This window comes from Arachis ipaensis, chromosome B2, assembly GCF_059453495.1.
Source record: "Arachis ipaensis isolate K30076 ecotype BB chromosome B2, ASM5945349v1, whole genome shotgun sequence".
Taxonomy (NCBI): Eukaryota; Viridiplantae; Streptophyta; class Magnoliopsida; order Fabales; family Fabaceae; genus Arachis; species Arachis ipaensis.
Window position 1 is genome coordinate 34,088,646 of NC_142437.1, and position 16,558 is coordinate 34,105,203.

The 16,558-nt window shown below is 36.0% G+C and overlaps 3 protein-coding genes across 3 annotated transcripts; 2 read left to right on the forward strand and 1 right to left on the reverse strand.

Annotated features, from left to right (window-relative positions):
• Positions 1-1,410: 1,410 nt before the first annotated feature.
• On the forward strand, positions 1,411-2,879 carry LOC107627140 (uncharacterized). Its single transcript, XM_016330000.1, has 2 exons — positions 1,411-2,023; positions 2,104-2,879. Exons 1-2 carry the CDS (start codon positions 1,411-1,413, stop codon positions 2,877-2,879), a joined length of 1,389 nt encoding a protein of 462 aa, XP_016185486.1.
• Positions 2,880-2,933: 54 nt separating this feature from the next.
• On the forward strand, positions 2,934-3,914 carry LOC107627141 (uncharacterized). The gene has a single exon (XM_016330001.1). The coding sequence runs from the start codon at positions 2,934-2,936 to the stop codon at positions 3,912-3,914; it is 981 nt and encodes a 326-aa protein (XP_016185487.1).
• Positions 3,915-4,553: 639 nt separating this feature from the next.
• On the reverse strand, positions 4,554-6,086 carry LOC148573532 (serine/threonine-protein phosphatase 7 long form homolog). The gene is made up of 3 exons (XM_088505803.1): positions 5,467-6,086; positions 5,340-5,382; positions 4,554-5,222 (listed from the first exon to the last, which is right to left on the reverse strand). The coding sequence occupies exons 1-3, from the start codon at positions 6,084-6,086 to the stop codon at positions 4,554-4,556; spliced, it is 1,332 nt and encodes a 443-aa protein (XP_088361929.1).
• Positions 6,087-16,558: the final 10,472 nt, after the last annotated feature.

Sequence of the window (16,558 nt, forward strand, 5' to 3'; positions counted from 1 at the left end):
AAATGTTGGAGACGATTTTAAATCAAAAATAAGGTTAGGGACAATTTTGAGAACAGTACTTATCCCATAATAAATGAACACATAAAACATACAAATACTAATTAAATTACATTCTTATTATATTATTAGTATGTTAAATTATTTAGCATATATTTATTTTAGATTAATTTATCTATGTTAGCATTTCAAATATATGTGTACCATGTGTAGGATTGGAAGTAAGTCAAGCCAACTCGAACTCGACTCACTAATAGCTAGATAAGTTGAACTCGTGAGCTGGTGAGCTGAGCTTGAGCTTGGATTTGAGCTCATAAATTAAATGAATCGAGTTTGAACTTAGATAAGCTCGTGAGCTCACTCGATTATATATATAATATTAAAAGTATAGATTAAATGCATATAAGATATGCGTATTAATAATTTAATATATATACACATACATAGAAAATAATAATATATAATTTTACATATATATTAATGTTCTTAATTGTTTAAAATTTTATAGTCATTTTTTATATATCATTTTGATGTAGGACATAAATAAAAAATTTACAATTGATAGATAGATAATATGTTAAATTTATTTTTTTAAATATTTTTAATATATATAAGTTATAATTTATCGATATAGAATTATAGATTATATTCTTATTATTTGAGTCAGCTCGTGAGTTCGAACCAACTTGTGAGTTTTCGTCGAGTCGAGTTTGAACTTAAGAAAATAGGCTCGATTGTTAATGAGTTGAGCCATGAGCCAAGCTTAATTTTCGTGAGCCGAGCTTGAGCTTGGTTTAACTTGGCTCAACTCAACTCACTTCTAGCCCTAACTATGTGAGAAAAATAAAAAAGAAATTAAATTAAATAAATGTTGAAAAAAAATCTTAATTAGAAAAGAAAAAAATTGGGGCTCAAGAATTTCAATATGGGAAGGAAAGGGGTTTTTTGGCCAGAAATGGAGCAATGGTGTGTTTCACCCAATGGTGGATGCAAGCTCAAAACGCAGGGGCGTGTTGCGTGCGACAAGTGGGAGGCGCAATGATGTGGCGTAGCCTGAGCGGGACACGTGGCATCACGTGGGGGCATGCTGACCTAGCACGTGGGGGCGTGATGATGACGTGGGGAAGCTTGAATGGACCACGCAGGCAACACTTGGGGGCGTGCTGACCTAGCACGGGGGGTGTGATACTGATGTGGCATCACGTGGGGGCGTCATGGGGACGTGGCCAAGCTTGATTGGTACACGAGGGCATCAAGTGGGGGCATGCTGAGTCAGCACGCAAGGGCGTCCTGACATGTGGTAGTACGTGATTGGAGTTCGCGGTGAATGCTACTCTATATATAAGGCTGTGGTTGGGTTCATTTTCATGCTGAGGAAGTGTGTGAGTGTTCTTTGAATGTGTTTCTGGTGTAATGGAGGATACCGCAAAGTTAGTAGTGTATCGCGACGGTGAGATAATACGTAATACTCATGAGGGAGTGAGGTTTGTGTGTCAGAATCAGTTTTTTTTTGTGGTTCCATGGACCATGACATTTATGGAACTTCAGAACGGTCTCTGTCAAAGCATGGAGAACGGTACATTAATGAGAGTGAGCAGAATTTTGTACCGGAATCCGGTTATAGTTTTTGGTGGTCCAATACAGTTTGATACCATGCCAATCACTGACGAAGTAACTATGCATAATATGTTTCAAATTCACCGGCAGACTCAGATGCGACAGCCACAGATTGAGCTGTATGTTGAGTTTGAAACCGTAGAGGCGGAAGCGATTCAAAATGACTTAGAGGTGGAGGATGATAGAGCTGCAGTGTACGAAGGAATGAGTAGTGACAGCGAAGAGGACTTCGAAGCCACTTATGAAGCCGGCGACGAAGAGCAGGATGGTGATGCGGGAGTTGAGACAGCAGCTGATAATGTAGTGGTTCACCCATCGATCAGTCAACCGATGAACGTGTCACCTTTTATGCGTGAGTTGGATCTCGACGCCATGCATGCACCGGAGTTTCCGGAATATTCAAACATAGGTACGTGATGACCGAATAATATGTTTTCTTTAATATATACTTTGGATTGATTAGTAAACGATGATGGGCACTTTCTGTAGGCGTTGCTGATTCCGAGGACGGAGAGTTCCGGATTGGAATGGAATACAGTTCTAGAAAGTCGGTCGTGGCATCAATTAGAAGTTACACTATCGCTAGAGGAGTTGACTACGACGTGTATGAGTCTGAGCTACAGACGTTCTATGCAAAATGCAAGATGTATGGGCGCGGGTGCGACTGGCTTATCCGAACCAGCTTGATAAGGAAAAAAGGTTGTTGGGAGATACGCAGATACAACGGTAGGCACACGTGCACAACGGGAGTGATTTCACATGATCATTCCAAGTTGGACTTGGACACAATTGCCGAGGCTATAAGGCCATTGGTCGAGACTGACCCATCCATAAAGGTGAAAACTATAATAGCCGAAGTCCAGTCAAGGTTCAACTATACCATCAGTTACCAAAAGGCTTGGTTGGCAAAGCAGAAGTCCATAGCGAAAGTTTTCGGTGATTGGGAGGAGAGTTACCAAGCCTTGCCGTGGTGGCTCTCGGTTATGGTTCAGAAGATGCCTGGGTCATTTGTCCAGATAGAAACACGCCCACTCTACAATGGGAATGAAGAGGCGCAAGGGGTAAATATACTTCATCGCGTATTTTGGAGTTTCAATCCATGCGTTAGGGCATTCAGGCATTGCAAGCCCCTAGTTCAAGTTGACAGAACACACCTATATAGAAAGTACAAAGGTACACTTCTGGTAGCTGTTGCACAGGATGGGAACCAGAACATTGTGCCTATTGCTTTTGCCTTGGTGGAAGGGGAGACAGCTGATGCGTGACACTTCTTTCTAAGGAATCTGCGAACGCATGTTGTAAGAAAAGATGGTGTGGGTATGATCTCGAACCGGCATGAGTCAATTCGAGCAGCAGTAAATCGTTCCGGAGGTGACTGGCAACCTCCAAAAGCATGGTGGATGTTTTGTATAAGGCACATCGGCAGCAACTTCCTACGAGCATTCAAGGTCCCTCACTTGCAAAAGCTTGTGGTCAATATTGGGTATTCAAGAACGGTGGAGGAGTATAACATCAACTATAAGAGGTTGGAAGAGCGAGGCGAGGTATATGCCAGGTGGTGCGATGCCATTGGACTTAGACATTGGGTATTGGCATTCGATGAGGCACATCGATGGGGCCATATGACAACGAACCTTGTCGAGTGTATTAACACAGTGTTGAAGGGTGCCCGTAATCTACCTGTGTTAGCGCTAGTCCGAGCAACGTATTATCGGTTAAATGAACTTTTTACGCGGAAGAGTGCTGAGTCTCACGAACGCAAACGTGCTGGATATACTTATTCCGTATTCGCACAACAGCGGATAGAGGCAAGTATGCAACAGGCTGGGAATATAGTTGTGCACCGTTTTGACAGACGAAATGAAGTATTTGAGGTGCGCGAAATGACTAGCAGAAAGGTATTAGTCGTTGATCTTGCACGACGTACGTGTGACTGTGGGCACTTTCAGGTGGAACGAATACCATGTCGCCATGTTATTGCTTGCCGTGCTAACCAGCGAATCGATTGGCACATGTATGTTCATGACGTGTACAAGATGACAGAGGTCCGTAAGGTATATAGATTCAAGTTCTCACCGTTAGGTGATGCCGAGACATGGCCTGCGTATGAGGGACCCACTTTGGTCGCTAATCCCGCCTTGAGGCGAACGTCGAAAGGTCGCCCAAAATTGACCAGATACTTGAACAAAATGGACTCACGCGACATGCGTGGTCCTCGGATATGCCGTCTCTGTGGTGCTCAAGGACATAGTCGGAGTCGATGTCCTCAGCGTGTTGGATCGAGTGGTGGGGGGGAATGACTTTTATTTTCATTGTGTTTGTATTTTTGAATTTGCATTTTTATAATAGATTTTCTTTTTTGTCTTAGTCGTGTTTGTAATTTTAAATTTGAGGTTATCCACTGATGTTTAAGACCATGATAATGTTAACATTTACTGCCTTACTGAAGCAAACATACAAATTTTTAACTACGAATAACATCGGCCAACATACAGAACATTAAATACGTATTACATTGAACCCTAGTATGACATCTAAAAACTCCAACCCGATGCTCACTTCTTACGACCCATCCAGCTCAGTGCCTTACCCATCATGCCCAGACCTGGCTTTGACGGAGTATACCTATCAAGTGGATTTCGCTCCGTCCGTAGGTCATATGGGTGACCTGCAGCGGCCGACCCACCCGCCTCTGCCGGCAGTGCCGACCCACCTGCCTCTGCTGGAGCGGATGCACCGAGGTTGAACTCGTCAACAAATGTGTATGTCCGCCGAAGGAATCCACTATCACACGATGCACCCTCTGACGTGTGGTCGGAAGCAGGACGCTGCAAACCATGGCTCATACCTACTGATGCCCCACGTGGATCAGCTGAGGCTGACGATGAATTCATAACACTAAAATCTGACCAACCACCCAAACTAGCATTGGCCCAATTCTATAGTTGCTGATCTCCGTGACCGCCGATGGAGAACTCAAACCAATCATGACCGACTGGAATCGTCAGCATCGGCTGAGAGTGCTGTGAATGGTGGCTGTGCTGAGAATGCTCGGAATGGTGGCTGTGATGAGAGTGATGAGAGTGGTGGCTGGACGCACTCTGGTCCTGTGCGAGTGGTGGCTGTGGTGCATAATAAGGAACCGACTCAAACACTGCATGCTGAGGTGGGACCTGAGGTGCAGGTGGCTGGGGTGCAGCTGGCTGAGGAACATACGCCGACAATCTCAGCATATGTCCGTATGAGCGCATGTACCAATCCCGATACTCCGGGGTCGGTATGAAGTCCCAGGTCGGAAGGGGGTGCAGATCCCGCAGTCGAGTGTGTCGCCTGTTGCCCCACTCCGCTATCCACTCCCCATGCAAAATTGTCCACTCATAAAGCTGCACTCCGCGAAGAGCCATGCAATGCTGGTCCAGTGGAATGTCCCTTGGTATTCGCGCGGGGGGGGGGAGGGGCTGTGCGAACTCAAACTGACGCATAACTCGGTCCGCAGGGTGCCATTCGATACACTCGAATGACAACAACGGAGCAACGATATCACACACATCAAGATGTCCATGTAACTCGCCGGGTATGATCATTCCTTCGTACGGCCGCCACTCAAACTGCCACAGATAATTCCAATGTCATAACCCTAACATTAATATATGGAACTAGGATTCATTAGAACCATAAATATTTACCTCCTACATGTAGTCTATATCATACCTAAATGTCACAACGGTCTTCTTTAACCACGTTGTGCTCCGTTCCGAATGACTCCACCTAGAACATGTGTATTTACGTAAATACCCCTAATTGAAACATGCATAATGAATATAATCTCTGACAAGAACCATAAATATTTACCTCATGGCAGCTGGTATCTCAACAGGTGGAAGGATATGTCTCGGTACAGGCGCAATACACGACATTCGCTCCCATACCCAAACAAACAACAGATTAAGAGGGCCATCCATCTCCTTCGTATCATATCGTGATGCACGGCATAGTGCTCTGTAAAGATGTGCGAGACATGCTGAACCCCAACTATAAGTATGGATCCGCTCGAAATCGCGAAGCAACGATAGATACTTCGCATGGGGGTATGCGGTCGACTTATCTGTGAATAGGGTCGACCCTAACAGACAGAAAATCTGACATCTCACGTATCTCCTTATGGACTCTTCAGTATCCAACGGCTCCTCATCTCTGATTCTTCGAACCCAACCAAGCTTTATATAGGATTTCGAATTATGACTGAGCACCGGTTGACGTCCAAATATTATTGCCATGCTCTGACTCTGAACGAAATCACTACTACTATCAGTCCATCCACTCACAGGCTTTCCATCAATTGGTAAGCCAAATATATGTGCGACATCTTCCAATGTCACTGTAACCTCACCTACCGGCAACACAAAAGTGTGAGTCTCCGGCCTCCACCTTTCAACCAGAGCAGCTAACAACGGGTGAAATCCTCTTATCATCCCAATCCTAGATACGTGGTAGAATCCCGTGGCGCGTAAGTAGTTTTCGACCCTCGGATTCTAACTCTGTGGCGGATCCAATTTACGCACCAACAAATTTCTGTTAGGCTGCATCAACAAAAATATATTTGTTATATTAGTTATAAATATTTATTTATTAATAAGCAAATATTACCATATCTATTTATAAAATGTATGTGATCACTTCAATTAATAATATTATTTACATATTTATTTATTTTAATATTTTATTTGTTAAAATCATTAACGTGCAGTGCATTACCATAGTTAAAATATTTTTTCTAATATTTTAATATTATTAATAACAAAGTATATATATTTTTTAATATTTATTTATTACTTTAACATTTATATATTAAACTTTTGAATATGTTCAACATACATATTTATTTACAGTATATATATTTTTTATTTTATTAGAGTATTATTTTTATATTTTTATCGTAGAGAAATATATTTTTTTAAAAAAATTTTAGTATATCGTATAGTATAGTATAGTATAGTATAGTATATATTTTATTTTAGTATTTTTATATTAAAAAATTAATTTAAAATTAACAAAAAATTATTTTTTAACATATTAAATAACAAAAAATAACAGATAAAATACACAATAAAATATAATTTACTAACTTACATATATAGGATGATCCAAATAATTTATAATATGTTCCTCCGAAGCATTATAATTACGAACCATTCTTCAAAATAAATACAAAATAATATTTTTCTTTTTTTTACTGCCTATTATTTTTTCACCCTTTCCACTAGCAGCAACACCCTTCCCCTTTGCTGAGTTCGCAACCCCCTTCTTCCCTCTCACTAACACCCTTTCTTAAGAATGTTGCCCTCAAACCCTCTCACTAACTCTTTCTGTGTTGCAGTTGGAGGAGAAGGCTCCTTATATAGAGCATGAAGAGACCACGCTTGCTGTTTACCGGGGAACTTGTCCCCTGCATGGCAGCAGCTGCAGCACGCCCCCGAGATGCAGGAACATTAAAACTCCGCGATGCCAGCTCCACCTCGCCCCTGCGTGGTGCGGAGAGCTGGCTCCGTAGCAGGGTCACCACGTCCCTGCGTGTTGACTGGGTTCTCCACTGTCCGGTAAATCACCCCATCCTCCAATATTCTCTCAAAACACCAATGGCTTTTCCATAATAAAAATAATTTCCGAAAAATTGGGTCCAAATGTGTTAAAAAAATGGGCCCAAATGTGTGTTAGTATAGAGAGAGCGAAAGAGAGAGAAGTGTGAGAGACCACTATCGTCGTGTCGTTGCCTTTTTAGAATTGTCTTTCTTGCACCATCTTCGTTCTAAATCCATTGTCCTTACATTGTCGCAGAACCGTTTTTCTCGTTCTGCTTTATTTTTTTGCTATTTCATTTTTGACTTTTCTTCCTCTTCTTCATTGCTAATGATCTTCTTCCTCTTTTGGCCGTTCAAACTTTTTAATTTCAAAAAATCTAAAAACCGTTTGGTGCCAGTTCTGGGTTGGTTCATCAGTTTTTGAACGGTTTTTTTATTCACGTCCAGTTTATAAACTAGTTGGTTTTGCCTAAGGTTCAAATCAAATTAGCTCTTAGTTTCTGTTTGAATCGATTCAGCCAACTAGTTCAGTTCAATTTTTAAAATCATGAGCGTATCACATACACATCTTTATAATCAGTTCAATCTAATCTATTAGTGCTCAAGTTTAGCTTTAAAAGGCTTGTGGTAAGAATATATAATGTTCTTAAATCATGTATTGATCTAAGTCCCATTATATTGCCTGAAAAGTTTTGTTCAAGAAAATTCAAGAATACATTTGGCTTGTGTTTTGATATTTTTTTTTAATATTTTTTGTCTTTAGAATTTTGTAAAAAGAAAAAAAATAAGATATATAAACAAACTCAGTAAGCTCACTCCCTCTATTCTCTCTTCGAAGCTTAATTTCTTTTAATTTTGTTGAGTTTGGAAAACTTGAATTATTATGATGATTAAATATTATTAAAATATTAATTAAAAATTATTAATTTGTTAATTGCTTTCAATTGGTTGTATGATGGATTTGGTGTAGTGTGCAATTGAAAAATAAAATTGTTTCTTGGCTCAAGTAATGAAAGTATAGTTTGGTTACTAAAACATACTTAACCCAATAATAGTTGTTTTCTTCAAGTGGCTGAATATTAAAAGAGAAAGAAAACCAAAGGAGTCCAAATCTCTTAAAGCCCAATATTAATTATTCACTCCATGTGGCTAAAAGACAAAGAAAGACAAAGTGGCCCAAGAATGCCATACGTTAATCACAAAAATAAATGGGCCAATTTTGTTGAAGCATGTTTTGGTTACCAATTTACTTTGGTGAAATCCAAATTTAATTAAATTGATTGCATGCTTTTCACGGTTACCATTCCCATCTCCAATGGGTTATGGAATTCAAAATTTACTTAACTTGGATTTATTGCATGCCTTTTGGAAACAGGAAAGAGAAAGTTTAAATTGATTTGATGGCCTTTAATGTTTTACACATTACTAGGCAAAGAATATGGGAAGTTGGTTTTAATTGATTTTAATTGATTTCACTCATTACTTCCAAAGCTTTTTTCTCTTTTCTCTCCTCTCTCTTTCAGTCATGTCTAGTAGGAAAAGAAGATTGAAGCAAGCCATCAGAGGTAGAAGCAGAGAAGCTATGGACAAGCAAAAGGCCAAGGTGATAATGGCTCTTGCAAAAGGAAGATCTACAGTAAGGCGTGACTGAGATCTTTGCCACTTATAGTAAGAAGTGGTGAAGAAGTCTCAAGATCACCATGCCTAAAAATGGTAGAAGATCCAATTCGGTCAGAGTAGAAGATCCTTGAGGCATGACTCATCTCTACTTTGTGGTCACCCATCACAGAAGGTAGCTAGAGAGGCTACGTGAAGGAGGAAGCAAAAGTGAAGCAGGAGGAGCTATCAAGGATCAAGTACTCATCAAGGGTCAAAAATCCTTTTTGGGGACCAAGTCAAGATGGAAGGCTCAGATTGATGAAGCTTGAGGAGATGGGATGAGAGTGAGGTAATTGCATGTTGGATTTTGCATTCGGTTTCCTCTTTTCTCTCTGGCCGAACCGGTTTGTTATTAAAGAAGAAGAAGATTAGCTCGGTTGAACCGTTTTAACCTTGGAGGCTTCCCCTTCTATAATAAGGGTGAACAGCCAAGGCTTGAAGTAAGGAGAAAAGAGTGAAAGTATAGAGTTCTCATAGCTACCCAAGCTAACAGAAGTTCTTCTCCTTCAATGTGTTTCATGTTGTATTTTTCTGTTTAGTTTTGTCTGTCTTGAGTCTCATGGAAAAAGGCAAACAGTGAGGTTTGTATGAAAAATCCATAGAGCGAAAAAAGGCAGAGGATACAAAATTAAAAGAAAAAGCCAAAGGTGTCTTAGAGGTCCTTTGTACATCTGTGTGTATCATGATTCTGTGGGAATCCCCTTGCAAGTTAGGTTAGCACTTAGTAGTTGAAAGCTTGGTAGGTGACTAAGTCAAGTTCAGGATTGGGGATAGATTCTGGACTTGTCCCAGATAGGAAGGGTAGTTTCTAGGGAGAATTGGTGTCTGTAATCAAGATGATTATAGTGAAATTCTATCATTGTTGTGATGGAGACTAGATGTAGGCTGCATTGCACTTGGCAGCTGAACCAATATATTTCTTGATGTGATTCTCTCTTTCTCTTCTACTCCATTTCAGTTTCTATTGCTAAGGAGACAAAATTGAAAAATATCTCCTAATTGGGTACGAGACAAAAAGAAAATGTCTCGTGTCTGGTTATGAAATAAAACGCAAAAAAATCTCCTGAAGCTAATTTAAAAGGCAGCAAGTATTATTCAGAAAAAAAGGGGCTAAGATTCAACCCTCTTCTCTTAACCACTGATAAACCATCAAATTTAAATTTAGTAAGCTTTAATTTTTTTTTATTTTTTTATTATTCATTTTTAAAAAAATTATGGAATTGATAAATTCTAATTATTATTGATTATTACTTATTTAAGATTTGAGAAAATTATGGAATTAATGAAATATTTTCATCAAATTTGTTGTTAGATTTTTTTAATTTAAGATTTGAGCTAAAATTTATCTTTTAATTTGTGATTTTTTTTCTAATTATTGCCAATTATTTGAAAAATTATGAAATTGATGAAAAATCCTCAATCAGACTTGTTACCGATTTTTCTAATTTAAGATTTCGTTTAAAATTAGAAATAAATCTAATACTAAACTATTAATAGAGGGTTGTGAGGTAGTGAAAATTTAACGTGTCATACTAGAGAGAGTTTGAGAGTTAAATTTTTTATGGTATTTTCTAGACAATTAGTTCATGTATAATCTCTTATTCAACCATTTATTTTTTTAAGTAAACTTTGTTTTTTATTTTTTACAAAATAACTGCTTCCTTCAATTAATTCTCCTTCATCCTCTGCTTCAATATTTATTTTCTCTTTACCTAACAAGTACTAAAAACCTAAAATTTTAAATTTGAATGGCAAAAAATAGGGTATAATTATAATCCAGCATTCATTATTAAATGAATTTGTATAGTTACTTCAATGTCTTTAATATTTTTTGATAACTCCTTCTCTTATTCTCTTTCACTACCAATAGTGTATTGTATTCACTCTTTCATTTTAACTAATTTTCTCCTTTTTTTTTACCTGTTTTTCTAATTTTTTAGTGAATTTCAATTTTGAATTTAACTGCCATACATCATACGAATCACTCTTACTTATTTATAACCCCTTAATTTTATTATTCACTGCAGTTTTGTGGTTGCTCCTCCCTTTTCTTATTTTTCAATTCGTTATCGTGGTGGTGATGGAGGGTGTTATAAACGGGTAGCATATTTGGAAAATTTGGAAGATTCTCTTGTAAGCTTTTTGGTGAATTTTTCTCTCTCAAATTCATGGTTTCTTTTCCGTTTTTGTAACTAGGTTTATGTCAAATTTAGAACTTTTTGTTTTTGTTTTATTTTTCTTTTTGCCTCCTATTATACCGCAGCCATGGTCACAGTTGTTACGCTCGGTGGAGAGCGTGGTGGTGGATACAGAGGAGGAGGCAGTGGCGGTGGTGCTTGCTAGTTGCTACAACTGCGGTGGGATGGGTCACATGGCCATGGAGGAGAGATAGTTCTTCTTTTCCTCTGCTGCTAACTACTTTTTTTATGACCTCATAGAGACTAACATTTTGTCTTCTTGGTATGATATCCCATTACCCCTTCTTTCCATCTAATTAAATTGTATTGAGATTAGATTTTGGAGAAGCGGTAGTTGAGTTTGTAGCAATTTCTGACCTAAAAGCTTTTATTTTTCAGCTCTTCTATTTTTTCTCTAATTCCTAGTGCAGTGTTCAGAAAACTCACACCCAAGTCTAAAAACAAGCTTTTATTACTTTCGATTTCCAGAAACTTTCAATTTTGAGATTTTTCGTTTGAGGTTTTTTAATTTTTTTTTCATATTTTGAAATTTTGTGATTTTAATTCGATTTTATTTTTTAGCTTCAGTTGCATTTTGACTGCAATGTGAGAATTTCAACATAGGCGTCGGTTATGTATGGGATCTTCATATGCATCGATTACTCCGCTGTTCATCGCAGCCTCAAAGTGCATATTAGCTTCCTCAGAAAAGTTTCTTTGCTGATTGTTTAAATTGTGATGATTTCATGATAAATTTTTCCGTAGATGTTGGCATCAGAAATCTGGTAAGACAAGTAGTACAACTTGCTCTTCTTGCTTGACACACTGGTGAGTAAGTGAAATGCATTTCAACTGTCTTAAAGAGGAGGACATGAGGGTTGGGTTCTTTAAGGTGTTATATATGCAATGTTTGTTCATCTGATTCAGTCATCATTCATTTATTTGAAGGAATTCTTTCTAAAATACATTTATTTGATTGAATTTCGCGTCAATGCTCAATTTATCATGTGCTTCTGCTGTTTTTTTTTTTACGTAAGTTTCTCTAAAGTGATTTGATAAAAAATTACAAATAATAAGATTTTTTAAAGAATAAAAATATGAAGTATAAGAATCAATATCAAATGATAGTATTACACGTCCAAGATTCAGAGACTATATTTTTAATAAAAAATTTTAAGTTAAATTGTATAAGTGAAATTTATAACTTTAGAAGTCGAGATCAACATGTATTGTAAGTCATCTTTAATGAATTAGGAGGGGGAAAGATGAACAATAAGCTGAAAAATTTTAGTTTTTAGTTGTCTTTCAAATATTCTAAAGATTTATTTTTTTTCCATCGTTGTGGTTCCTAAATTATAATAAAATAAAACTGAAATTCTATCAAGTGGATGCACAATTTGTATTTGCACTAATATATTTTCTTATTTTATTATTTTCATACTTTTAGTATTTCTCTTAATTTGATATTACTCAGGCAAAGTCAAGAATAGCTTTGGGAGTAATAGTGTACTAAATTTCTGGTGATAATATATTGCAAAACCTATAAAATATGTTTTTGTTTTTTTTTATTTTCTCTTCATCATTTTTTTACTCAATTTATTCATTATTACTATTATTTGTTTATTTATTTTTCAGTTCTAGCTATTGTATGACTTAATTATCTCTCTCTCTTTTCTTTCTTTGCAATATATTTTATTCTATATTTTGATTTTTTTTTCCTTATCATGTTACAAAGACAATATTAAAATGTGCATATAAATTTTGGATCAAGTCACATATATCAATTTTTATTGTATTTATATGACTTTTAGATGATTCGAAGGGTATGGTTGAATTTTAATTTGTTGGCAAATATGTTGGAAAAATTTGATAACATCGGTGTATTATCTATTATGAGTACAAAGAAGCTCAAAAAAATGTGTAGTACGACATTAATTTTGGTGATGTTAGCATATTTATTAATTATTGAAGGTGAAACTTCAGTGTCGTGTGAGTCATTGTGTTAGTAATAGAAATTATTGGTGGATTAAGATTCTACAATTTTTTAAATATTTTTATTGTGCATTATTTTTTCCTTTCAGGTTCAGTCCATTACGTGCAAGTACAAATATAATAGGTCATGGATGATGATTATAATTCAATATAAGTGAGAGGAATATAAATCAAGTTAGTTGAAGCTTAAAAAAGAGATTAAATTTAATTTTCCTTTTCCGGTGATTGCTTTCACTTTTAGTATTTATCTGCAATTGTTCATAAATATGACTATTAAACATGTTTAGTCAGAGTTAGTATCTGCATTATTTTTGTAACTTAATTATTTGTTCATCACTAACATACTTCATTATTTAAAAGCATTTGTAAGAACTTGAAGAGGTTGATTAAGATTCTAAATTTTGTGATGTATGTCATGAATTTTTTTTTAATTGGTTTGGCTTGCATGACATGCGAACAAATGAGGTTGGGATTGAAGTTTTTTTAATTGTTCATTTTCAGAACAACTTCCACTCATCTGTTTTACTTCTTCTTGATTTTTTAAATTTAAAAAAAAAACATACAAGGTAGGCAAGTAGCCACATTTTTTTGGTTAGATTTGTAGATTTTTATTATGGATTATTTGCTTGGTACTATATTTGTAACTAATTAATTACATCTTTATTTAAAATTTTATCATTGTATTTAAGAGAATGTTAAAAATTATTTATGTCATACATTTAAAGAATTTTTTAATTTTTCTTTAAAAATATTTATTCTTAAAGTATTAAAATAGTTCTTTCTTTTACTAACCCATTCATTAGAATATATTATTCTATATATTGAGTTAGTCTTTGAAGACAAGAGAAGAAGGATATATTGTTGGTTGGATTAAGTGAGATCTAATTTATGGTGGAAGAGACAGATTTACTGGAGGAAGAGTTGAAAATATTTTTGGATAACAAAATCATGGTAAATTGGATTCATGGTGTAAGCGTAATAAATTGGAAACAACAGTTTTTGAGAAATAAGACTACAATCATAGCATAAGAGTATCAAAATGCATGTGTTGAATTCAAATGTGAACGAGAGTATAAATAAAGAAAGGAGTGGGCACAAAAGACACTAAAAAATGAGAATAAATGGATATAGTGGATGGCTTGAACAAACTGTGCCACAAAAAATAAAGCAGATGCAAGTATTGAAGTGCAGCGACGACTGTAGGTTAATGTTTTATAATATAATAGGATGTCATATTTTTTGAGTTGTTAAATTACTTATACTAATAAGAATTCATATAATTATATAAATTAACATTAAATTTAACATCATATAGTTATATAATATTTAATAGCATTTTGAGAAGAATGAGAGGTCAGAATTTAAAATTTATCAATTTTGGTATTTTTTATGTTTGTGATTTATATTAAATATTCTTTTTTTTTATTTCTGTGTCTCTGTTATTACTTATAGTGTTTTATCATGTATCATTAGACTCATAAAATTATTTAAAATACAAATAAGTTATATAACATTTTTAATTATATTTTTTTAATACTATTCATAAGATTCTGGTGTATTTTCTTCTTAGTAGAAGTTTTGGTTTAGTTCATTTGATGTGTGAATGTATGATGTGCAATTATATGTGTGGTGCGCGAAATTTGAATTGGCATAATTGAACCAGCAAGTGCATCGGGTCGTCTAAGTAATACCTCAGGTGAGTGAGGGTTGATTCCATAAGAATTGTCGGATTGAGCAAGCAATAGCTATCTTGTGGACTTAGTCATGCAAATAGTGAAAGGTGATTGTTGTTGAGATCGCATAAAATAATTAAATAAGTAAAGCAAGTAAAGATTGGTGTAAAATTAATATATGCAAACAGTTAAGATCTCGGAGATGTTTATCTTTCTGGATTAATACTTCTTACTAACTATTTTAATAATGAAAGATTCATTCCATGGCAAAATGTAAGTGATTAAACCTTAATTCCTTAGCAATTTAATCTCCTCTAATTCTCACCAAACGCCAGGGTCAGTGGTCATTTAATTTGAACGAGGGTGAAGCTCAGTATTCTAGTTCATACCACAAAGGTCCTAATCACCCCAAATCCCAGCTGAACAGATGTTTCCATATCCCCAACGAGTTGTGGATTAGCTGTCTAGGAGGTGTGTGCTTAAGCTGTAGCTCAAGTGACCTTGCTCAGAGTATCAGAAGAACTCATGTAGAAAAAGGGGTCATACTTCCATTCCACCCAGTTTCATTAAGATTAAGAATGAGTCACACCTTAAAATGGAATCAAATATAGATTAAAATAGAAAAGTAATAATATTAATCCATAGAAATAAACAGAGCTCCTAACCTTAACTAGGAGGTTTAGTTGCTCATAACTTTACAAAAAAAATAAGTTCTGAATGTGTTTAAACCTAAGTGATCTCCTCTTTAAATAGTAAATGCTAAACTTAAAAGATATTATTTTAAATTCAAAATTATAAAGGTAAGATAAGATAATCCTAAGGAGTGCTAAAATCCACTTTGAAGGCCCACTTGGTGAATGCTTCGGCTGTTTACTGGCGTTCAGTGCCAATCTGAGCATTGAACGCCCATAGGAGAGGAGTGCATTCTGGTCCCTTGCTCCCTGGCTGGAATTGAATGCCAGTTTGGGTGTTCAGCGCTGGAAGTTACTCCTTCTTGGGCGCTAGACGTCAGGCTTGGCGTTTAGCGCCTGATTTGGTAGTGATTCCAGAAGAAAAGTATAAACTATTATATATTGTTGGAAAGCTCTGAAAGTTAGATTTCTAACACCATTGAGACCCCGTCAATTGGACCTCTGAAGATCAAGTTATGCTTGTTGGAATAAAAGAAGGTCAGGGTTGATAGCATCTGCTATCCTTTGTTTGTCTTTGCACAAGACTCTGCCAAATTCGCCCTAAATTTACCTAAAATCATAAAATACCACAAAAACTCAAAGTATCATCCAAAGATAAATTTTGCACTAAAATATAGTAAAAATTAATAAAATCTAACTAGAAACACTATAAAAACAACTAGAAAAAGGGCATAAGCTGCTCACGCATCACAATACCAAACTTAAACTATTGCTTGTCCTCAAGCAACCAAAAACAAAATAGGACAAAAAAGAAGAGAAAAATACATCAGGTTTAGAGTTGTAATTCAATCTCAGTTCTAATTACTGAATGGAGCTATTAACACTCTATTTCTGAATAGTTTTGGCATCTCACAATCCTTTGAAGCTCAGAAATATTGGCATCCTTTAGAACTAGAATCCGGATGATATTATTGATTTCCTTCTTTAAGTTCTTCTTGATTCTTGAACATAGCTTTTGTTTTCTTATGGTGCTTTGCACCTTTGAGGCTAGTCGTGACTTTAAGTGTTTTGTTTTCAAGCTTAACTTGATACATAAATACCACAAGCACTTAACTGAGGGAACCCTTTAGATTCGACTTTTGCTTTGCTTTTATTCCCAGACAGTGGTGCTCAGAGTCTTAGGTGTACTCTTTAATAGCATTGGGTCACGACTATAAATGCTCAGTCTCAAG

Coding starts and splice junctions, on each gene's coding strand:
- LOC107627140 (XM_016330000.1), top strand. CDS start 1,411: ATGGAGGATACCGCAAAGTTAGTAGTGTATCGCGACGGTGAGATAATA. Junction 2,024..2,103: donor TCCGGAATATTCAAACATAG/GTACGTGATGAC, acceptor CACTTTCTGTAG/GCGTTGCTGATTCCGAGGAC.
- LOC107627141 (XM_016330001.1), top strand. CDS start 2,934: ATGATCTCGAACCGGCATGAGTCAATTCGAGCAGCAGTAAATCGTTCC.
- LOC148573532 (XM_088505803.1), bottom strand. CDS start 6,086: ATGATAAGAGGATTTCACCCGTTGTTAGCTGCTCTGGTTGAAAGGTGG. Junction 5,383..5,466: donor GAGATACCAGCTGCCATGAG/GTAAATATTTAT, acceptor CACATGTTCTAG/GTGGAGTCATTCGGAACGGA. Junction 5,223..5,339: donor CAACGTGGTTAAAGAAGACC/GTTGTGACATTT, acceptor TATCTGTGGCAG/TTTGAGTGGCGGCCGTACGA.